This window comes from Choloepus didactylus, chromosome 12 (assembly GCF_015220235.1).
Source record: "Choloepus didactylus isolate mChoDid1 chromosome 12, mChoDid1.pri, whole genome shotgun sequence".
Taxonomy (NCBI): Eukaryota; Metazoa; Chordata; class Mammalia; order Pilosa; family Megalonychidae; genus Choloepus; species Choloepus didactylus.
Genome location: NC_051318.1, coordinates 24047122 through 24071558, shown reverse-complemented (window position 1 = coordinate 24071558; position 24437 = coordinate 24047122). Strand labels below are relative to the sequence as shown.

The 24437-nt window shown below is 42.6% G+C and overlaps 1 protein-coding gene across 3 annotated transcripts in view; it reads left to right on the top strand.

The window, feature by feature from the left end:
• Nucleotides 1-4806, top strand: part of ARHGEF7 (Rho guanine nucleotide exchange factor 7) — a 254497-nt gene extending 249691 nt beyond the window's left edge. For all 3 annotated transcript variants that reach the window (XM_037799666.1, XM_037799667.1, XM_037799669.1), the window contains one exon: nucleotides 1867-4806. In XM_037799666.1, coding sequence (XP_037655594.1) covers nucleotides 1867-1989 — 123 coding nt within the window. In that variant the 3' untranslated portion in view covers nucleotides 1990-4806. The remainder of the gene's footprint in view (nucleotides 1-1866) is intronic.
• Nucleotides 4807-24437: the final 19631 nt, after the last annotated feature.

Genomic DNA, 24437 nt, shown 5'->3' with positions numbered 1-24437 from the left:
TCATTTGATGGGCTTCCTTGTCAATGCTTCTTCCTTAGCGATGGGATATGTTATCTAAGATAGCGGGTATGCATATGTTTTACACAGGCAGAAATGACTGGATTCTACACTGTACAAAAGACCCAGAGAAACTCCATGTATTAATGTGTTTGTTTCTTGTGGCTGCATGTGTATTGGAGAAGTTCAGCTCCTTCCTAGTGAACCCAGATTTTTTAATTGCTTGTGTTTATTTTAACACCTTTATTTGACATGTACTGTGTACCAGGTAGTGCACTAAACAAAACAGGCGAAGTCTCTACCTTATTTAAGGTAGGTTATTTTAAGGGGGAAAATTCACACAATAAATATATTATGTTGGATGATAATTAGTGATGGCAAGAAAACAATAAAGCGGAATAAGGGGATAGAGAGGGACAGGATGTGAGAAAGCCTTCCATAAGAGAGAAAATTCAGCAGCAAAGACCTGAATAAACTGAAGAAGTGAGCCATGTGAATCAATACCTGGAAAGAGCTGTCTATGCAGAAGAAAGCACAAGTGCAAAGGCCGGGCAGGTGCTGGGAGCCTGTTTGGTATGTTCAAAGAATGTTGTGGCTGGAGCACAATGAGCAAGACAGGCAGGGAGTGGTAGGAAATAAGGCCAGAGGTATAGCCAGGGGCCAGTACTTGATCACTTTTGGTGTTGAAAATCATAATACTCAACCAAAACTTCTATAAAATTAAAACTATCAACAACTCAGACGCAAAGCAATTTTCCATTTATGCATTGTTCTTTAAAATGGTTCTCTGCTAACCCAGACTTGGGAATCTTAGAAGTTAACAGATCAATTCTAAATATGTCTCTGTAAATCATTTCTTACAAGTTTTCTGTGTTTTTTATGGTTTGACATTCTCATGATGTCTTGTTAAAAATTACTTATAGATTCCATACTCAAGTGTATAGATAGAGAATCAAGATGGTTTATTATGTATAACTGAATATAAATTTTGGAATATCACTTTTTTACTGAAATTTCTGATTTGTATTTAACATTGTAATCATTAATTTCCCAGTGCTTTTATGAGCAGTGTGCTCAGTTTGCTTCACATCTGTGCAGAGATTAGGAAACAGTACAAAGTTAGATTCACCCAAACTCCCCAACAGGACTCTTAACTGATAGGATCCTGGCTTCCTTTCCTTTAAGTTTGTTTAAACTTGCACCTTTAAACATTGTTAAATTGTGGCTACCTCATACCCACATGTAGTACCATATTCAGGGAAGTAGAAGAAATTTTTATTTGTTTCAGTAATGAATGGTCACTTCCATCATTGTCCTTTGCCCAGAGATTTTTCATCTAGGAAAAGAGCTTTTGTTGAGCAGGTGTTTGTTCATTGATTTCTTTATTCATCCAATTGTTCTTATTTCCATTCCTTTATATTACTCCATAAGATAATTATAAATGTGAAAAGAGTAGAAAGAGTAGTTTAGATATAAATCATTCTTTTTCTTATTTTCAGCCATTTTTATGGTATGGTATATTATATAAAGGTTCTTTCGTTTGGTGTTTATGAACTTACAAATTATAAGAGATGTGTGGACTATTTTTCCACCTGATTTATTTTGATTCTATTAGTAAGTATACATTAAAGAGCAGTGACTTGTCTGTTTAGACATTCAGGCCTTGCAGAACCAAGCAAGGATATAAATTCTCTTGGCCTGTTGAATATATCCATGATATCACATCACACAAGGAGAATCCCCACCAGGATTTCCTTAAGTGAGGCCTTGTAATTATATTGAGGAAGTGAAGCTTCAGCAGTATACATTTTGAGAAAGGAAATTTTCTTTAAAAATAATTAACCATCTTGTGGTTTGCTTAATTTACAGGATAACAAAAAGATGAAGAAATCTTTAGAGGAAGAACAGAGAGCCCGCAAAGACCTAGAAAAGCTTGTGAGGAAAGTTTTAAAGAACATGAATGATCCTGCTTGGGATGAGACCAATCTATAAAGAGTGCCCTGGGTTCTTTCTATTGAAAGACCAGTTGTGAGACCAAACTGGGAAGCCTTCTGACCCACGTCAGTGTTACGCAGGGCTGGACTGAATGAAAAAGTGGTCTTGCTTTCTGTGTATAGAAAAGATGGAATTTATCATGTGACTAGTAATGATTAAACCATTACTGAAGAATCCAAGCATGAGGTAAAGAGACTGAGTGAGGATCCTGAATTGTGTTACTTTTACTCTGTTGACATCTAAATTACCTCATTTTGCAATAAGTGCAGTGACTGACTAAAAGTCCTTGTTTTTCAGACTTTTAATTGAATATATATAAATATTATATATATATATATATATTTCTTGTAAATACTCAATTTTGAATGCATAACCATGGTTGCTGTATGTGGGCTAAAACCCATGCTATAATTTCCTTTCTGCTAATCTTTCTGGTCATGTGAAGTAAAAGTTGTCTCCATGCTCTCACCTGAAAGTAGAGGTGTTGAAAATAGATGCTTTTGGTAAATGATTGATTTGTTCTAAGCCACCGTAGTCTCCAAAGTGCTATAAAAATACTTCCCATTTCGGTATACTTAAATAATTTAATCTTATTTATATCTGCACAGATACTGTAATACCATTTGAAAGTCTTCTCTTAAAACAGTATTACAATTGCAAACATGCATTGGTTCTGAGTGCAGCACTCTTGGGTTGAATACATGACAAATCTGAGACTCGGGCATTTATTTGAGGGGATAACATACACCACCAGCATATCCAAGTAAAGATGTATGAGATGTTTGCGGTTGTCTGCTTTGTCTTAAAAACCATGACTGTCAGAATTTATTCTCACTGCATTTTGAGAGCTCACACAGACTTTTATATAGAGGCTAGTTTAATAACTTGACAAAATGCACTGTTTTATCCTCCCTCCAAAAGAAAACTCTTAACCATGACCTGTAAATAAAATATATTATTTATTATATATCACTGCAGCCAATGGAGAAAAATTGAGTTGATACTGTGAGTTAACATTGATGGATAGGATTTCTTTGTCCAGCCATTTTAAACTTTGAGATCTATTTTACAATCAGGGTACAGCAAACATTACTGCAGTGCTCATTGGGAAAAATAATTTTTTCCTTCTTTCAGCAAGAATAAAGCAATATACGTTTTAAGTTTAACCCAAGTTATGAAAGTTGAAATGTGGAAACGTTTTTTCCCCAGTGTGTACAAATGGCAAAGTAGATGGAAGAAGGATAATCGGTCCTCACACTGGCTTTGCTGACACTCTCTGGGAGTCCCAGTCTGGCTTTAGAAAGTCTTACCTTTTCCTGGGGGAGATGGAAGCACTGCTCATAGAAGCCCAGCTTTTCATTCTGCTTCAGAAATAGAATAATTGTCATTACAGGAACTTTGTTTCCCATATAACACAGATCTTTTCCCCTTTTTCTCTGAAGAAGTGAGAAACTTTTTCATAGAACAAGTGTTAGATCTCTAAAAACTGAAATTGCAATACTGTGCATTAGAGACTTCTCAGAAAAACTCATTTGGCATCAGGTGTGACTTTTTGTGACTTGCAATCTGTTGGTCAAGTTACCCTTAAATTGCACTCTAATCCCCTGTGTTCTGTTGACTTTGAACTGGGCAGCTTTGAATTGAAAGTAGTTTGTTTTCTGGTTGTTTTTAGTCCTTCTTCCACTTCATTGCTAATTACAATTTCTGGTACTGATCTTTAAACTTAACAGGTGATTGCCTAAGTGAGCTCCTTGCCCATCTTCTTGCTCAGAAACTTTGTGCACAGTGTCTCTTTGTGGCATAACAATTGTCCCTACTGATGCTTTACAAAGCAGATCTTTAATTAGAATTTCCGGTTTCCTGTACTTAGCTTTTTTTTTTTTTTTTTTTTTAAGTAAACTCCATTTTTACAAGTAGATTTTGTTTTTTGGTTATGCATAAGACGTAACAATGGAAAACAAGTAAGAGTGTATTGAAGTTTGCTGTCTTAAGCAAATTTTAACTCAGGAACAACTTCAATCATCTGATCTCTCCATCACTTTGTAAAAGGCAATTTTGCTGTGTGACTCTGCTGAAAGACATAAGTATCTCTCTTCTCTGAACAGTTAATGTTGCTGTCAGCATACTCCAGGATGGATCTTTTACTGAACATGCCTTAATTATTAGATTGAAGTGATATTTAATGAGAATACTTGTGTTTTTAATGTTCCACCCCCTTTGAAAAGAGGATGGCTATTGAGATACTTGTGTTAATGCATTGCCTTTTCTTTTGTGGATCCAATATTTTACTAGACTTTTTAGAGAGCAGAGGAAATGCATCTTAGAGCAATTTTTTTTTTTTTTAAACTTGCCCTATTGTATATAGATTGTATACATTTCACTGTGTGACCTTCTGCGGGGTTGGGAATTTGATATAAACTTTTAAAAGGGGCCCTGCCTATCTAACCTGCAAAGGGGTTGCTTCTTTGCTCTCACCTTTTATGGATGAGGAGATGAAGCCATTTCTTATCCTATAGCACTTTCAGTTCTAATCTGTGTTGCAATGTAGCATCTGAAATTCTTTTCATTGTACTTAATGATGTGTGTGCTTGTCTACCATGCATCATGATATCCTAGACATTAAACAACTGCCCTTGTTTGTATAGACTTTCTTAATGCCAATCATTTCTTTAGGAAATCTAGATTATCTGTTTACAACTGTGGAGAAACTTCTAATTTAAATGTCACAGAGAATGTTCTGGTATCGACTACTACAACGTTTATGCTACATTGTTGTAATTATATTAAACTGTTTCTTATATTACAAATATGTCACTTTATCTTTTGTAATGTGTTTCTTATGTGTGTGTTAGCTTTACATTTTCTTTTGAATCTTTTAGATTTTTTTAATTCTGGTATGAACTTCTGATACTGGGAAATACTACATTTGTCTTTAAAATCTAGAGTTAGAGAATATTTGAAGATAAATAAGATTAGAAGAGAACTGAAAGTTTTAGGAAAGGAAGCTGAAGTACAAATGTTTTATACTATTAGGTACACACTCCACTTCATTTACCATACTCGGAGTAATGACTTTCATATTGAAAGGTGCTCAGTATCCATTTTGCGGGATTAAATGAAATCATTTTTTAATCATCTGTGGGATCTCTGTAGGAATTGTCATAAGACAAAAAGAAATACCTTATGAGCTTGCCCACCAATCCAATAAAGAGAAAATAGTATTCAGGGAAAAAGAAAACAAGCAACTAGTTGGAATTTCAAAGCTAGGAATTTTATAGAAAATTCCCTTAGTGGTGTGTTAGTTTCCTGTCTACTAAGACAAATACCATAAAATGTGTTGGTTTAACAACAGAAATTTAATGATTCATGGTTTCAGAGGCTAGAAAGCTTGCTTCTTTCAGTGTTGATAACATCATGTCTGGGCAGGAATCCTTGGGGTTCCTTGGCTTTCCCCTCACATAGCGATGTCCTTTCCTTTCTCTTCCCGGTTGACTTCCTGCTTCTCCTTCACTTGGCTTTCTCTTCATAATGCCTCTAGTAATAGGATTAAGACCCAGCCTCATTCAGTTGAGTGTCATCTTCAAAAGTTACTCTTTCCAATGGATTCACACCCAGAGTAATGACAAGATTAAGAACATAATTTTTTTTGTGGGATATGTAATTCAGCCTTCCACAGTCTGCCCTCTGTACCCCAAAAAGACATGTACTTCCCATATGCACAATACAATCCTTCCATCACAACATCCCAGAAGCCCTGAGTCATTTCAGTAACACTGCTAAGTACAGAATCTTATCAAAACTAGTTATGGGTGTGTTCTGTCTTGTGGCAAAATTCCTCTCCATCTATGGACCTGTGAAACCTAGAAAACAAGTTATTTGCTTACAAAATACAGTAGTGGAACAGGCATGGGATAAACATTCCCATTCCAGAAGGGAAAAATTCGAAGGTAAACAGGGTCACAGGTCCCAAGCAAGTTCGAAACCCAGCAGGGCAAACTCCGTTACATCTTAAGGTCTGGGATTAATCATCGATGGATCAATGCTTTGTCCTCGGCCTGCTGGAGGAGCAGCCCCACCTTTCCATGCCCTTGCATAGTGGCATCCTTTCCCCATTGCTGGGACCTGCACCTCACCCTCTCTGAGTACTGGAGTGGCAGTCCTGCTACCAGAAAATGGGTGTAGACTCCACCATTTCCTGGCGTTAGAATAGCAGCCAAACTCTCCCTGAACATAAGGGCTGGAGCCCCACCCCCTCAAGTGCAGGGGCAGATGGCCTGCTCCCTCCAAGCACAAGGATGGACTCGCCTGCCACACATGTGGATGGGCCTGCTCTCTTGGCCTGAGGAGATCTTTCAGTCCAAACCTCTGATACCAAGGTTTTGCTCTTTTAGTCATTCTTCCTTCAATTTGTCCCTTCTGTCTCCCTTTCAGTCCAGTATAGCAGTGCTTCTGTTTGTACAGATTTTGCAAAACCCTTGTCAACCTTGTGTGCCAGTTCAAGGAGCTCCAAACCACCAGACAAAATGACTTTCTACATATCCTGGTTAACTTCATTTCCAGTCCTGACTTCCTCTGAGATATCTGACTGGATCCATGTTCAGCCACACCCTCTTTAGCAATGAGTTTTTCACTTAAACCCTCACATGGAGCTCTGTCCCCTGGGGACTCACTTCCCAGAAGCTCAGGAACGTCACAGATGGAGCCACTTCTAGCCCTAGTCTCATAGCACACTGTCAGGATAGGGTAAAATTTTTGAAATCCTCAGTTTCTGTTTCCTTCATGCTTACGAATTTAATTTTCAGCCTATTCCACTCCTCCTGCATTTTACTATAAGCTACAAGGAGAAACAAGTCTGCACCTTCTACACTTCCCTGGAAATCTCAAGTAAAATACCCAAGTTCATCACTTACAAGTCCCACTTCAATCCAATGTTAGGACTTAATTCAGCCAAATTCCCTGCTACTTTAGGGCAGGGATTGCGTTACCTCCGTTTCCTATAACACAGTCATCATTTCCTTCTAAGGCCTCATCAGAGGTTGCTTTAATGTCCATATTTCTACAGACAGTCTCTTCAAAGCATTCTAGGCTTTTTCTAACAAGCATCTCACAATTCTTCCAGCCTCTACCCATGACCCAATTCCAAAGCCATTTCCACATTTTTAGGTGTTTGTAATAGCAGCACCTCACTCTCAGTACCAAATATGTCTCAGTTCCCAGGCTGCTATGACAAATGCCACACAATAGGTTGGCTTAACAAGGATTTATTGGCTCACTGTTTTAGAGGCTTAAAGGCTTGCTTCTTCCCAGGGTCAGTAGCATTGTGGCTGAGCAGCAGTCCGGGGGGTTCCTTGGCCTTTCTGTCACATGGTGATGTCTTCTCCTTTCTCTTTCAGGTTCCATTGACTTTGTGCTTCTCCACTTGGCTTTCTCTTCATAAAGCCTCCAGACATGGAATTAAGGCCCAGCCTCATTCAGTCGGACCACACTTTAAAAATAACATCTTCAAAAGGTCCTATTTACAGTGGGTTCACACCACAGGATAGATTAAGATTAAGAACATGTTTTTTCTGGGGTATATAATTCAGTTTACCACAGTGGGTAACCCTCCTTCTCAGAACTTTAGCCCTTAAGCCTTATAAAATTGAGCTAGTAGTGTGGTCAACTTAACCCTAACTTTAACTTAGAAACTCTTTGTTAGTCAAATAGCTTGGTAACTACTCTCTTGTCATCTTGCAGTCAGATTTTAGGAAGACAAATTGTGGTATGTGTATCTTGCAAAAGAACAAGTATTTCCAGATTTGTTATAACTTACATCTCTGGTGTTTTACATTTTAACAGTCTTCTAATAAATTACTTCTAAATCATTAAAAAAAGCAAGTAGTGAGGACAGATGGTATTATTCTCACAGTTGAAACCAAGGCCCACCTAGAGGAGCTGAGCTGTGCAGCTTGGTGTGTCACATAGTTAAGTATCACTGTCGGAATTGAGATCATGGTGTTTTGGGATCAGGCAGACTAGGATCGAAATCCCTTCTTGACCATTTTTAGCAGTCCAAGTTTGGACAAGTAACCTTGCAGCTCTAATTCTAGATCTGGATGTGGCAGTGATGAGGACGTCTGTTTCCTCATCTGGATGTGACAGTGGTAAGGACATGTATTTTAGTAGAGTGGCTGTGAGGATTGAATGAAACTGGTCATGTCAACTGTATAACAACGTGGCATCTGGCCATAATCGAAGCTGAGTCAATGTGGTGATGATATCACCAGTAGGTACTATAATTCTTGTTCAGAAATATTTTTTCTATACCACCCAGTCTTTTAGCCAGTGAGATTATTATTAAAGCAACATTGGAGAATGCCTGGCCAACTGCAGTTTATTTCAAGAACTCAGACAAAGCCACTGTATAAAATTGCAAGGATTTAAATTGAAGCTCAGAGCTTCAGTCTCATCTCACAAGTGTTAACCTCACTCTGCAATCCAGCCACACTAACTTTTGAGTTCTTTAAACCTGCCTTGCTCCTCCCTACCTTTAGAAATATCCTTGAAGTTCCCTATACCTAGAAAGCAACCGTCAACCAACCTGGTTAACTCTGATTTTTTTTTTTTTACATCCCAGCTCAGTCATCATTTCTTTAAGTTAATGTCTGTAGCACTACATACTTCCTTTACTGTATTATTTACACATTTATGTGTGATTATTTTATGGATTCCTCTCGTTCCCCACTAAATTGCAAGCTCCATAAGGTCAGAGCTCATCATCATAGTTCAATACGTACTTGCAATGTTACAGTCATTACTTAATAGCTATCGTGAATGAATGAACAGTTGGCACATATGGCTACATGGGAGTACAGGTGCATATACCTGAGGATTATATGCATATGCTGAATTTTCTTCCCGTTTTAGCTTTTTTATCCTTAACAATTGTGATTTCCATATGTTCTGGTCTTGCAATGCTAAAATGTGTTCACCTGTAGCAAACGGTACTCTTCTTTGACTCCTCTGAGGGTGGGCGCTGCCTGCCAGCAGAGTGCACGTGTTCTGGCCTGAGCTCCACCAGGTGGCCAGCTCCACAAGGCAGGCTGGGCCAAGAAGGCTGCAAATTTCCAACTCCATCTATGAAAGCTAGGTTCTCTAATCAGTTAGTTTCAGTTACAGAGCTGACATCTTTATTTCTGTCTGTCTTGTCATCTGTGTCTTCTTACTTGGTCCTGACTTCTGGAGAAGAAGAAAAGGGTGTTGTTTATGGACCTCCTTCGATTCCAGTATCTTGTTGCATGGGATATGCACCTAGAGAAACAGATGAGGATGGACATTTGGAAACCAAAATGACACATAAAGGCTGATGTTTTCAGTGTGGTCAGGACACAACAGATTGAGGCTTTAGGAAGTAGGAGAATGTCGTTTGAAAGTCTGCAGTGGTTTATGTTGGGTATATTTATATTAATTGCCTTTTAACTGTGCTGGCAATTTGCCTGCCTCAGTAAGAAGGTTTACTGTATAACAAGGTTTACAGTAACAAGGTTTACTGTTGTAGTTTGCTACGCTGACCTTGAGCTTCTCCGAGGTGGCATGTGACCCTAAGACAGTGTTTTAACGAAGTCAAGAATGAAAATAGTGCTTTAATAACAATGCCTTGCTTTCTTTTTGAGAGGCAGTTTTGCATGGTGCTCAAAAACATAGACTCAAGTCAGACTGCCTGGGTTTGATTGGCTATGCCACTTAATAACTGTGTGATTTGGGGGAAGTCACTTAACCTCCCTGATTCTCAATTTTCTGATTTGTAAAATGAAGACAATAATAGTATCTACCTTCACAACTGCCTTGAGGTTTAAAGAAAGTTAATAGATGTGAAGTGTTTATAACAATGGTCAGTTTTATCTGCTGTTAATATTGTGTTTCCCAGTCACTTTTACCGATCAAACCTTTATAAAACTAGCAAGGAAGCACGTGAGAAGATGCTCAATACCTTTGTTCCTTAAGGAAATAAAATTTAAAACCAAATAAAATACCACTACACACAGACTAGAATGTCTAAAATTTAAAAGACTGACAGTGTCCAATATTGATGAGAATGTGGAGAATCTGGAACTCTCATATACTAGTTTGAATTAAAGTGATATCATCACTTTGGAAAACTCTTTGGTACTTTCTTAAAAAGTTAAACATATGTATACCCTGTTGACTCAGCCATTCCATTCTTATTTACTGAAAAGAAATGAAAATGTATGTCCACCCAAAGATTGATAAATGATTACTCAATAGCAAAAAACTGGAGAAACTCCCATCAATAAGTGAGTGGGGAAAAAAAAAGTATATTCATACAATAGAATAGCATTCAGGAATAAAAAGGAACCAACTGATAAATGCAATAGCATAGATGAATCTCAAAATCATTATGCTTAGTGAAAGTAGCCAGAACAAAAACTACATAATGTTTGGTTCCACCTATATAACATTCTACAAAAGATAATTAGTCCACAGTGACTTGGAATGGACTGCAAAGGGGCATGGAGAATCCTTTAGGGTGACTGAAATGATCTGTGACTTACTGAAGGTAATGGTCCCATGGGTGTATGCAATTTTCAAACCTCATCGAATGTACATTTTAAGTGGATATTGTTTTTTTGTAAGTTATGCCTCAATAAAACCAGCTAGGTTTCGTGAAGCCTGCCGGGCACAGGTATGACAGATGGAGATGGTTGTGTGCCAGGCATAGGTGTGCAGTGCTGGATCAGTTCAGACCCTTTCCTCTTTAGGTTGAATTGAGTTGAATGCCAGGAGAGGTAACCATAGAAGACAGCCTCTTCAAGCTACGTAGCTTATCTCCATTCTGAATAGTCGCCCTCTACCACATGTTCTCAATTTGACTTTGGAAGTAGTTTTAGATTTCTGAGACTGCATTTAAGTAAGTTAATAATATATTGTTTTAAAAGCTAAGTTACCCTCAGGTTAAATATTTATCTTTACTATAAGGGTGCCCATTGAGTTTTTTTTTTTTTTAATTCAAACCCAAAAGCAATTTTAAAAGTGTATGCCTTCTAGAAAACTGTATCTCTAGGAAACATGTTTGGTTGACAGAAGTAGAAAAGTTGAATTAAAATGTATATTAAGAATTTATCAATGTCCACAGAGGACATTTGGCAATGTGTGGAGGCATCTTTGGTTGTTATAACTGGGGAGAGGGTGCTCCTGGCATGTAGTGGGGATCCTACAGTACCCAGGACAGCCCTCCCAACACCAAAGAATTATCTGGCTCAGAATGTCATTAGTGCTGAAGTTGAAAAGCTCTAGCCTAGAGCATGCTTCAAGGCATCCAAGAACCAACAAAATAGTCCAGAATTACTGGAGGGAGTGAAAGCCTGCTGGAGAAGTCACAGACACACCTTGGGCGGCTCCCAGCATTCACCTCCCGCCCTTCCCTGTTTTTCCATTGTGTGCGGGTGTTTCAGTATATTTCCATTCCACAGACCCAGGGGAGATGTTAAGTCTAATGGAATGGCCTGATCATACCTTAAACCCAAAACAGGGAACAAGAAGTTCTAACTGCTTACTGGGGCAGGAACTCTGAGTGACAGGGCTCCCTCCCCCACTCTTGGGCAGCACAAGCATCTCTCTTCTCTGATGCGAAGTGGGGCGTGTGGAGCTGCCATCCACTGACCCTGATCCAAGCAGGTGGGCTCGCTAGGAGGATGGAATCTCTTGCCCTGCTCATGTGGACCCTTTGTGCTGTGTAAGTACTAAAGTGGTCATTTGCTGAAAGTGTCAGTTGTCTTTGAACCTGTATTCCCATGACACACCATATAGTTACTTGTTCCACAGATTTTGGTGCAGCAAACAGAGTACATGGGGAAGTGTGGAGTAGGTTGATTTTGGGGGTTGTTCTTTTCATTTCTCTTGTGTTCCTTTTATACAGGCGCATCCTGGGCAACATGGGGCTAAACTGAAGGGTTGTCCCCATTCCACCCTACCAGCCTGGGTAGAGATACTGACTCATGGCTGGGGGACCCAAGGTGTGCTGTCTCCGTCCTCTGGGGGAAGGGTTGTGATAAATGGGACTTTGAGCATCCCCCCATGAGTTCCAGGGAGTTGGCTGGCTGGCTCCATGCTGAGATCAATGAGGTTGGGGCTTCCGCCGCCCAGCGTACACTCTCCCTGCCTCATGGCCTCTTATACCTGTTCTCACTCTGGAGCCAGGCATACCCACACCCAGGCCACCCAGACTGACCTTCAGGTTAGTGTGAAGCTGGTCATTATTCAGGAGACTATTGGGACTGAAGATGGGGCCCCAGAGGTGAGAATGGGAGTACAAGCTTTTACCAAGAAGATATGGGATGTAAATAGTAGGTATTCTGTGAGGTGGTTTCTTTGGCCCTTTGGCCACCTCTGTGGCTGTGTTTCTTGCCAAAGAATGCATTATAGGAATTGATATCCTGCATCGCTGCACATGCCAGTGATGACTGAGGATGTTCTCCCCCATCCCAGTGAATTCTGGCCATCATGGTTGGGAGAGTGACAGACCACACACACCCCCTAGTGCTCCCATCTCCTTGTCACATTGTCCAACAGCAGCCATACTGCCTCCTTGGTGGGGAAGCGGACATTACTGAACTTGTAAAGGAACGTCTATCGCCAGGTGTCTTTCACTCCATCATGTCTGCTGGTAGCAGCCTGGTGTGGCTGGTGGAAAAGGCGAGTAGAGCATGGCGGCAGACTACAGCCTCAGTGCTTGAATGCAGAAGTGTCCCCTTTGGCATCCATGGTCCCTGACATTATGCAATTTGCATACTGGCACCAGCATTTCTCATCTTGGTATCCTCCTGCCACCCCTATATCGTGTGACACAAAAAGCAGTTACTTTCCACTGGGGAACAGAGGAGGAGCAGGCCCTGTAGGAAGTAGAAGTGGGCGTTTCAGCCACCCTGCCTCTAGGACCTTAAAGTCTGGATCTCCATTCAACCTACAGGTTTCTGCCACTCAGACCCACTCCGACCAGACCCTCTGGCAGAAGGAGGAAGCAACAAGAATTTGTAGACCCCTGGGTTGGGGGCCAAGAGGTTCCCAGGCGCAGCCAGTGCTTCTCCTTTGAGAGGCAACTTCTGGCCTGCTATTGGGCCTTGGTGGAAATGGAAAGGTTTACCTGAGACCAGAAATCCCCATCGCGCCCTGGGCCCTGGGTAAATCAGAACACCCACCCGGGCAAGGCCCAACAGCAGAGCAGTTATACAGAAGCACTACATTCAGGGTTGCGCCTGTCCAGGGCCCTGGGGAGCGAAATGCTTGCGTGAGCAGGTAGCAGTGGCCCCTCTCAGAGATGATCCTGTCACAAGAGCACATGAGGCCCTTCCCTCCCTGCACTCGCATCTCAGGGACCACGACTCAGGGACACCCACCAGATGCTCAGTACCACTTCACTGATGGATCGGCCAAGCTGAAGCCGTCTGGCATCTATTGGGCAGCAGCTGCTCTTTCCCTTGCCTTGGGCAGACCATATACCACCTCTGGCTCTGGAAAAAGCTCCCAGTGGGTTGAGTTGTGTGTGGTCCTCTTAGCCTGGAACACTCAGACCCAAGCACCCCACGTGCCTATTTACTGACTCATGGGCCATGGCCAACGGCTTAGCAATCTTGTCATGGGAGACCCCTCAGGCTGAGATTGAGAAGAATAAGAAATGGGGAGAATGATTTGAGATTTTAATTTAATTCTTTTGTTTATTTGGACCCACAAGAGCAAGGAGATTTAATGTCTGGACTTATTTTCCCCAGAAGTTCAGAATAAGACAGTTTATTTTACTATTTGGGATACCTCTATGTTGCTGGCACTGTATTATCGGAATGTCTTCCATCTATCTGATTTATTGCATCATTTATGTAGTTACATAGGACAACACATGTGCCAGAGGCTCTCTATTTGCCCCTAGAATGAGTCATTCTTCCTTGTTTCTTTGTATGCCTCATAATTTTTGTTGAATACTGCACATTTTAGATAATATATTGTGGCAACTCTGGGTTCTGGCTTTTTCTCCCTGAGAGTCATCATTTCTTAATCTGCAGTTTGTGTGATAACTTGCCTGGATGAAATCTGTGAAGTATACCCCCTACCTCCTATCCACCCCCACCCCACACACACACACATGCATTCATTGATGTCACTGCTCAGTTTTGGTGTTAGTTTTTATTTCTCAGACTGACTTCCTTGGGTCCCCTCCTTGACTGTGTAGCTTTGTGATCACCCAGAGATTCCTTGGAAGTTCTGTTCACACCTGGACCAGTAAGGCTTCCCTTCTGCTGAAATCTGTGTGTATGCTGGGGAATACATTGAAACTTCAGGCTGTTTTCGAGTCTGCCTGGCTTTTGCTTCTTTCCAGTTGTGGGGCTCTCTGGGTGTCCCCACTGTGTGTGTGCACAGGACGCACAAGTCTGAGATGTCTGGGTGGCAGGGGCTGCGCAGGTCTCTGTGCACATACTCACAGCCATGCCTGGCCTCCCCTCTTTCTGGTACCCCTCTCTGCACGTTACAGCTGCTCCTGCAGCCCCCAACTCTCTCTTTGCTTCCTCAGCTCTTTTGTATACTGCATTAGGAAGTATCCAATAGGCAGAGACCTGGTGCTCGTTGCCCTTTCCTCAGGGATCCCAGCCTTCCAGTCTGCTTTCCAGTGCCTGAAAACGGTTACCTTATATAATTTGTCCAGTTTTACAGTCATTTACACCAGGAAGAACATCTGATAGCAGTTATTCTGTCACAGATGGAAGTGGAAGTAGTTGCTCAGTAAATGTTTGTTGAATGAATAAACGGGATTAGGGGATAACATACTAAAACTAGGAGAGGGTACGACTGGACAGAAGTCATAGAGCATGCAAGTGGCTAAGCAGTGTTGGAACCCAGCCCCCAAACCACATTTATCCCTTTTACCATTGCCTTTAGGAGAATAATTGTCTGCTCATAGGATAACAAGTTTGCAGCTGCTGCTAAATGCTTCCTTCTGAGTTACACCACATAGTGCATTGGGTTTCTTACTGTAAGGTGGCTTCCCTTTCAGTTCTAGGTTAGAAAGTGCCAGATATTTCAGGTGTTTTCTGGTCTTGGTCAGAATTCCGCCAGAGGAAGACTGAGGGCCAAGGAGTGAGACACCTGACATAGCCTTAATAAAAACTGCTTTTGACAGCGGCACAGAACAAAGTAAAATGTCGGCCTTTAGAAAAAAGTTCCCTTATTTAGAAAATTCTGCAAGGGTGCTTTTTCTTAACACATTCCTTTATGCTAATCATCTGGGCTCTGCCTGGCTGGCTGAAATTGATGCAGGTTTAATTTCTTACTAACTTGGATGCGATATTTAATTAACTTGATTTTATTTGTAAACAAAAACTGTTGGCTTTTAATGACTGAAAGGAGGTATGTAAGTGGTAACTCTTCTGAATATGGAAATGCTGCAAAATTAAAAGCTGACAACTACACAATATGATGGAAATGAATTATTCAGGGAAGTTCCTGTTCTGTAATGTTGGTTTGTGAGGATCTGTCAATATAATTTGCGATCAGCTGTCACTTGATATTATGACTAATGCATTCAGGTACAATTTTAATTGGCTGTCCTATACCATTTTGGTTGGTGACAGGGCCGTGATGGGGAGGGCAAGGAAATCAAACCTCAGGCCAAACCATCCTGTGGGTGTGTCCAGTCTTGGCTCTGTGAGCCTGAGGAGTGCTCAGGGTGGTGGCGATGGAGTCACACAGCCTGGCTCTGAGACGAAGATCTGCCTTTAATCCACAATGCCAACACACCTTGCTTCCTCCTCAGGCCTTTGTTTTGTTTTATTTACTTGAAAATACTAGTGTTACTTATGCGTTTCTTAAGTTTTGAGGGATATTTATTCTCCATTTATTGTCTCAACAAAACTGTTCACAGGAGGTAAACTGGCCTCACTCCCCACCTACCTAGGAACCAGCCCTGATTCCCTGTCTTCTACCTGGTGTACCTGGCCTTCCAGAAGACTGGGTCTTGGTGGTGTACTACAAGTTGTTAGCGAAATCCCATTACAGTGTTAATTAATTCAAGCTTAGTGAGTTAGAGAAGTCCTCAGGGGGGTCCTTAGAGGTTTTAATAGGTCCCCGTGCTTTGGTTCCTATTTCAAAAAATCCATTACAATGCCTACATTTTCCCATGGGAGGACTGCACAGTCTGTGACAGCAAATTTCTTGCTTATAGCTAAAATTATATCCGTAAGGGTAGTAACTCTGGTTATCACCTGGGAAAAGGACTTAAGACTTAACGAAGGTAGAAACCAGCTTGAGTCCCCACTGGTTGCTCTTTCCTAGGGCCTATCAAGTCTCACCCTCCACAGACCTGACCTACCTAGGAAGCCAAGTGGACAGCGGCTCCCAAGGGCTGGATGGAGGAGCTCCAGGGGGTCTCCATGCCCAGCGGTACCTGCTGTCACTCTGACATGCCCTCAGAGTGTCTTCCCCGAAGAACGAGGCTCTGCTGGTTATTTACAGCTGCCAACAACCCTCGCTCACCCTTCCCCCTCTGCTCTGGTGCTGGAGCAAGAAGTCCCCGAGCCCCACTTCTAGACTCTGCAGCCAGCTGGCCTGCAGGTGGCTCTGTCAGCAGAGGTGCAGGTGGGAAATCAGGAGACGGGGAGGAAGAGCGACAATTCCTTATTTGGGCTCTTACAGCAGAAGCAGCAGTGCTGGCAGGACAAGTAGGACAACTGTGGACACAGTATTCTGGGAGAAGATAGCTGCTTTTTCTCGGCTCCAACCCCAGCAGAACCAGAATACACAGGAGTCCAGGCTCCCTAATGGGTTGCAGTCTCCAGAGCTTCAGGAATCATTCTTGTTATGGATTGAACTATGTCACCGCCCAAAGACAGGGTCAAGTCTCAACACCAGGTCTTTTGAATGTGAACTTATTTGTAAATAGGATCTTTGAAGATGTGATTAGTTAAGATAAGGCCAGTGGGATTAGGGTGGGGTCTACTCCAATATGACTGGTGTCCTTATAAGGGGAGGTAATTTGGACACAGAGACAGAGACAGAGAGAAGGCCACGTGACAGAGGTGGACAGTGAGTCAGGCCTCCCCAAGCCAAGGAATGCATGGTTTGCTGGCAGCCCAGCAAAGGCCAGGGGAAATCGATGGAACAGATTCTCCCCTTCCAGGGGAAGCACGCCCTGCTGACACCTTCATTTTGGTCTTCAGCCTCCAGAACCTGAGACAATAAACTTCTGTTTCTGAAGCCAACTAGTTTGTGGTGTTTGCCACAGCAGGCCTGGCAAACTAAGACAATGCCTTCCTTTTTGGTCTTCCAACGTGAACTCATTTCTCTCAGTCCCGCTGTGCCAGTTTGATGTATCATGTCTCTGAAAACACCATTATCTTTGATGTACTCTTGTGTGGGCAGATGTATCAGTGTTAATTAGATTGTAATTCTTTGAGTGTTTCCATGGAGATGCACCCCATCCAACTGTGGGTGACGATTCTGATTGGATAAGTTCCATTCAGGGTGGGTATAAATTAAATCACTGGAGTCATATAAATGAGCTGACAAACAGAGGGAACTCATTGTAGCTGAGACTGACATTTTGAAGAGGAGCTACAGCCAAGAGGGACACTTTGAAGAATGCACAGAAGTTGAGAGAGTAGCTGCAGATGAGAGACAGTTTGAAGACAGCCGTTGAAAGCAGATGTTTGCTCCAGAGAAGCTAAGAGAGGACAAATGCCCCAAGAGCAACTAAGAGTGACATTTTTGAGGAACTGCAGCCTAGAGAGGAACGTCCTGGGAGAAAGCCATTTTGAAACCAGAACTCTAGAGCAGATGCCAGCCATGTGCCTTCCCAGCCAACAGGTTTTCCAGATGCCACTGGCCATCCTTCAGTGAAGGTGCCCCCTTACCTTGGACACTTTATGGCCTTAAGACTAACTTAGTAACCAAATAAACCCCCTTTATAAAAGCCAATTCATTTCTGGTGTTTTGCAAAACAGCAGCATTAGCAAACCAGAACACCTGCCACCACCATTGTAATGAATTCCTTGCGTTAAATATTCTCTGAAATACCTAGCATGGTTTTCCACTTACTTTTTGGATTCTGATGATACAAATGAGTTGTCATAATTCATCTGTGCCCCACCATTACCAAAGACGAGCAGCCCCTGGACACACCTACCTTCTCATGCCTCGGTGCAGAGGCACACACTTTTCTCTTTGCTCATGATGCCTTTTCTCTCTGTCTTCACTTGAGTGAATCCTACTCACCTTAGAATTCTTGGATCACATTTCACTGCTCCCCATGAGCCATTCATGAACACCCTCCTCACCACAACTCTAGTTTAGTCCTCTCACCCCACCCTCATAAGCTTTCAGAGCTTCCTGGTACAAATGCCAACCTTGAAGTGATTACACTGTTGACTTGTCTGTCTCCACTACTTTCTTGGAAGCTTGTTGATGAAATCAACCCCAAACCTTGTACCTGCTCTAGATTAAAATTCCTAGGACAGAAGACCTGAATGCTTCAGTCAGGTGGCCTGTGCCCTCCTGTGTCAGGGGGAGGGAGTCCCCATTGGAAGTTCTCCCTGCAACTGCCAGGAGTGGGGGTTGGGGCAATTTCCAATTAGAAAGAATAGTGACCAGATAAACAGCAGATGCCTATGCATGGTGTGCTGGTCTAGAGCTGTTATGTACTCCAGAAAAGGCCATATTCTTTTAATCTGTTCTTGTGGGTGCAGACCTATTGTGGGTAGGACCTTTTGATTGGGTTGTTTCAGTTGAGATGTCACCCAGCCCATTCAAAGTGAGTCATAATCCTTTACTGGAGTCCATTATGAGACGATAAAAGGCAGAGACATTTGGAGAGAGTTTAGAAAGAGAAATGCCTCAGAGATGCTACGAGAGAACCCAGACACCCAGAGAGCAAGCCACTGGAATCAGAAGCTGAAAGCAATGAAACCTGGGAGCAAAGGACCAGCAGATGCTGGCCATGTGCCTTGCTATCTATCTGACAGAGGAACCCTGGATGCCAGCAGCCTTTCTTCAAAGAAGGTATCCTCTTATTGCTGCCTTAATTTGGATATTTTCACAGCCTTAGAATTGTAACTTGTAACTTAATAAATCCCCATTGTTAACAGCTGACCCATTTCTGGTAAATTGCACTACAGCAGCTTTAGCAAACTGAAACACATGGGGAAGCAGAGCAGGAGGCCTGTGCACTGAGGGAGAAGTCTGCTGACTGTGCCCTGATCTTCTGAAACACACCTGTGAGCACAAAGAGCCTCATCCTCAGCAAAGCCATTGCAGTCACAAAGGATGGAGAATATGTACACATTATACCTTCCAAAATTTCTATGAGGAAGCTTAAGTGAAACACTACACAGAACAAGGAGTTACACCCACCCACCCCACGCCCATCCCCACCACATTCCCAGCTGCTGCTTCTCAATTTTCATTGCTGGCCTCTTTCTCTGCCAGCCTAGGGCTCTTTCTCCAATGACACCCAATAATCTCATTCAGTCTGATGCTTTCAATGTCCTCCATCTAGTGTTTATAACCCCTTCCTGGACCTAAGCCCTGAACCAGAAACATATATTCAACTGCCTACTTGACGTGTCCACTTGGATGTCCAGTGTCCTTCTTAAACTTCCATGTTCAAAATAAAACTCCTGATCTCCCCTCTATCGATCCAAAACTGCTCTTCTCACAGCCTTCCCATCTCAGGATATGGCAACTCCATCCTTCCAGTCTCTCAGGCAAACTCCTTGATTCATTGTTGACTCCTTTTTCTCACACTCTGCATCCTATGTCAGCAAATCTTATGGGCTCTAACAACACATTCAAAAAATTCAACCCTGCTCCCTGCTTACCTTTCTCCTGGATTACTGCATCATGCTCCTTGCTTACTCTTGCCAACTGTCCATTTCCAACACAACCAAAACAATCCTGTTAAAATAAAATTCACTGTATGTCTCTCCTCTACTTAAAATACTTCAATCACTCCCTGCTTCACTAAAAGTAAAAGTCAAAGTCCTGGAGGTGGGGCAAGATGGCGGCATAGAGAGGAGTGGAAGCTAAGTACTCCCCCTGGAACAACTACAAAAAACCAGAAACAACTAGTAAATAATCCAGAATAACTGCGGGGGGACAAACGAGACCATCCACTCATCATACACCAACCTGAATTGGGAGGAATGCCTGAGAACACAGCATAAAATCTGTAAGTAAAACCTGTGGATCCAAGTCATGAGACCCCCCTCCCCCATAGCCCGAGCTGCAAAGCCTCGTGGTGCCAGAGAGAAGCTCTCTCCCAGCAAGCGAATATAGCTCAGCTGAGCTCCAACTGGGGTTTTAAGTAGCGAGTGTGAACTGCTCACTACAGGTACACATCCCAAAAAAACAGACAGAGGCTTTGGGTGACGACTGACCTGGGAGAGCTGGAGGGTCGCCTTGGACTGGGTCTGAAGGGGACTATCTGTTTCTTTTTCGGCTCAGTGGAGAAAGCCCCAGTCATATTCAGTTTCCAGGGCTGTGACTTGGGGAAGGGTGGAGACAGCACAGACAGAGAGAGACCATTGAAATGCTAATGACCTCCACCTGGGTGGTCTGTCTTCTCTAGGAGGAAAGGGGTGTGGCCCTTTCCATTCACAACCAGACCCCAGAGCCTGGGGGAACAGGGCCATACCTCCTCACACCAGTCAAGAATTATAGGCTAACAGGCATCACCTGCTGGGCAGAAACGCACAGTGACCTGAGGCATCAAAGGGTGGAGCAATTTTCTAAGACACACCCGCAGGGAAACCAGATACTGAATATTTCTTCCCTCTGGGACCTGAGCCTGTTCTGGTCTGGGAAAACCTGATTTGGATAACCAAGGAAACCATGCCTAGACAACAGAAAATTACAACCTACACTAAGAAAAACAAAGTTATGGCCCAGTCAAAGGAACAAACGTACACTTCAACTGAGATACAGGAATTTAAACTAATGCTAAATCAAATCAAAAAGTTTAGAGAAGATATTGCAAAAGAGATAGAGGCTGTAAAGGAAACACTGGGCATGTATACGGCAGAAATGAAAAGTTCAAAAAAAACAACTAGTAGAATCTATGGAAACGAAGGGCACAACACAGGAGATGAAAGACACAATGGAAACATACAACAGCAGATCTCAAGAGGCAGAAGAAAACTCTCAGGAACCGGAGAACAAAATACCTGAAAGCCTACACGCAAAGGAGCAGATGGAGAAAGAATGAAAAAATATGAGCAACGTCTCTGGGAACTCAAGGATGAAACAAAGTACAATAATGTACGTATCATTGGTGTCCCAGAAGGAGAAGAGAAGGGAAAGGGGGCAGAAGCAGTAATAGAGGAAATAATTAATGAAAATTTCCCATTTCTTATGAAAGACATAAAATTACAGATCCAAGAAGCACAGCGTACTCCAAACAGAAGAGATCTGAATAGGCCTACGCCAAGACACTTAATAATCAGATTATCAAATGTCAAAGACAAAGAGAGAATCCTGAAAGCAGCAAGAGAAAAGCGATCCATTACATGCAAAGGAAGCTTAATAAGACTATGTGCGGATATCTCAGCAGAAACCATGGAGGCAAGAAGGAAGTGGTGTGATATATTTAAGATACTGAAAGAGAAAAACCACCAACCAAGAATCCTATATCCAGCAAAGCTGTCCTTCAAATATGAGGGAGAGCTCAAAATATTTTCTGACAAACAGACAATGAGAGACTTTGTGAACAAGACACCTGCCCTACAGGAAATACTAAAGGGAGCACTACAGGGTGATAGAAGACAGGAGTGCGTGGTTTGGAACACAATTTTGGGAGATGGTAGCACAACAATGTAAGTACACTGAACAAAGATAACTATGAATATGGATGAGAGAGGAAGGTGGGGAGCATGTGAGACACCACAAGAAAGGAGTAGGGGGGCGGGGCAAGATGGCAGACTGGTGAGCTGTATGTTTTAGTTACTCCTCCAGGAAAGTAGGTAGAAAGCCAGGAACTGCGTGGACTGGACACCACAAAGCAATCTGACCTTGGGCATACTTCATACAACACTCATGAAAACGTGAAACTGCTGAGATCAGCGAAATCTGTAAGTTTTTGCGGCCAGGGGACCCGCGCCCCTCCCTGCCAGGCTCAGTCCCGTGGGAGGAGGGGCTGTCAGCTCCGGGAAGGAGAAGGGAGAACTGCAGTGGCAGCCCTTATCGGAAACTCATTCTGCTGATCCCAACTCCAACCATAGATAGACGGAGACCAGACACCAGAGAATCTGAGAGCAGCCAGCCCAGCAGAGAGGAGACAGGCATAGAAAAAAAAAAACACGAAAAACTCCAAAATAAAAGCGGAGGATTTTTGGAGTTCTGGTGAACATAGAAAGGGGAAGGGCAGAGCTCAGGCCCGAGCTCAGGCCCTGAGGCGCATATGCAAATCCTGAAGAAAAGCTGATCTCTCTGCCCTGTGGACCTTTCCTTAATGGCCCTGGTTGCTTTGTCTCTTAGCATTTCAATAACCCATTAGATCTCTGAGGAGGGCCCTTTTTTTTTTTTTTTTTTAATCCTTTTTTCTTTTTCTAAAACAATTACTCTAAGAAGCCCAATACAGAAAGCTTCAAAGACTTGCAATTTGGGCAGGTCAAGTCAAGAGCAGAACTAGGAGAGCTCTGAGACAAAACGCAATAATCCAGTGGCTGAGAAAATAAACTAAACACCACAACTTCCCAAGAAAAGGGGGGTGTCCGCTCACAGCCATCATCCTGGTGGACAGGAAACACTCCTGCCCATCGCCAGCCCCATAGCCCAGAACTGCCCCAGACAACCCAGTGTGACGGAAGTGCTTCAAATAACAGGCACACACCACAAAACTGGGCGTGGACATTAGCCTTCCCTGCAACCTCAGCTGATTGTCCCAGAGTTGGGAAGGTAGAGCAGTGTGAATTAACAAAGCCCCATTCAGCCATCATTTCAGCAGACTGGGAGCCTCCCTACACAGCCCAGCATCCCAGAACTGCCCTGGGGGGACGGCACTCACCTGTGACATAGCACAGTCATCCCTCAACAGAGGACCTGGGGTGCATGGCCTGGAAGAGGGGCCCACTTGCAAGTCTCAGGAGCCATACTCCAATACCAAGGACTTGTGGGTCAGTGGCAGAGACAAACTGTGGCAGGACTGAACTGAAGGATTAGACTATTGCAGCAGCTTTAAAACTCTAGGATCACCAGGGATATTTGATTGTTAGAGCCACCCCCCCTCCCTGACTGCCCAGAAACACGCCCCATATACAGGGTAGGCAACACCAACTACACACGCAAGCTTGGTACACCAATTGGACCCCACAAGACTCACTCCCCCACTCACCAAAAAGGCTAAGCAGGGGAGAACTGGCTTGTGGAGAACAGGTGGCTCGTGGATGCCACCTGCTGGTTAGTTAGAGAAAGTGTACTCCACGAAGCTGTGGATCTGATAAATTAGAGATAAGGACTTCAATTGGTCTACAAATCATAAAAGAACCCTATCAAGTTCAGCAAATGCCACGAGGCCAAAAACAACAGAAAATTATAAAGCATATGAAAAAACCAGACGATATGGATAACCCAAGCCCAAGCACCCAAATCAAAAGATCAGAAGAGACACAGCACCTAGAGCAGCTACTCAAAGAACTAAAGATGAACAATGAGACCATAGTACGGGAGACAAAGGAAATCAAGAAGACCCTAGAAGAGCATAAAGAAGACATTGCAAGACTAAATAAAAAAATGGATGATCTTATGGAAATTAAAGAAACTGTTGACCAAATTAAAAAGATTCTGGACACTCATAGTACAAGACTAGAGGAAGCTGAACAACGAATCAGTGACCTCAAAGATGACAGAATGGAAAATGAAAGCATAAAAGAAAGAATGGGGAAAAAAATTGAAAAATCGAAATGAACCTCAGGGAAATGATAGATAATATGAAACGTCCAAATATAAGAGTCATTGGTGTCCCAGAAGGGGAAGAAAAGGGTAAAAGTCTAGGAAGAGTATTCAAAGAAATTGTTGGGGAAAACTTCCCAAATCTTCTAAACAACATAAATACACAAATCATAAATGCTCAGCAAACCCCAAATAGAATAAATCCAAATAAACCCACTCCAAGACATATACTGATCACACTGTCAAACACAGAAGAGAAGGAGCAAGTTCTGAAAGCAGCAAGAGAAAAGCAATTCACCACATACAAAGGAAACAGCATAAGACTAAGTAGTGACTATTCAGCAGCCACCATGGAGGCAAGAAGGCAGTGGCACGATATATTTAAAATTCTGAGTGAGAAAAATTTCCAGCCAAGAATACTTTATCCAGCAAAGCTCTCCTTCAAATTTGAGGGAGAGCTTAAATTTTTCACAGACAAATAAATGCTGAGAGAATTTGCTAACAAGAGACCTGCCCTACTGGAA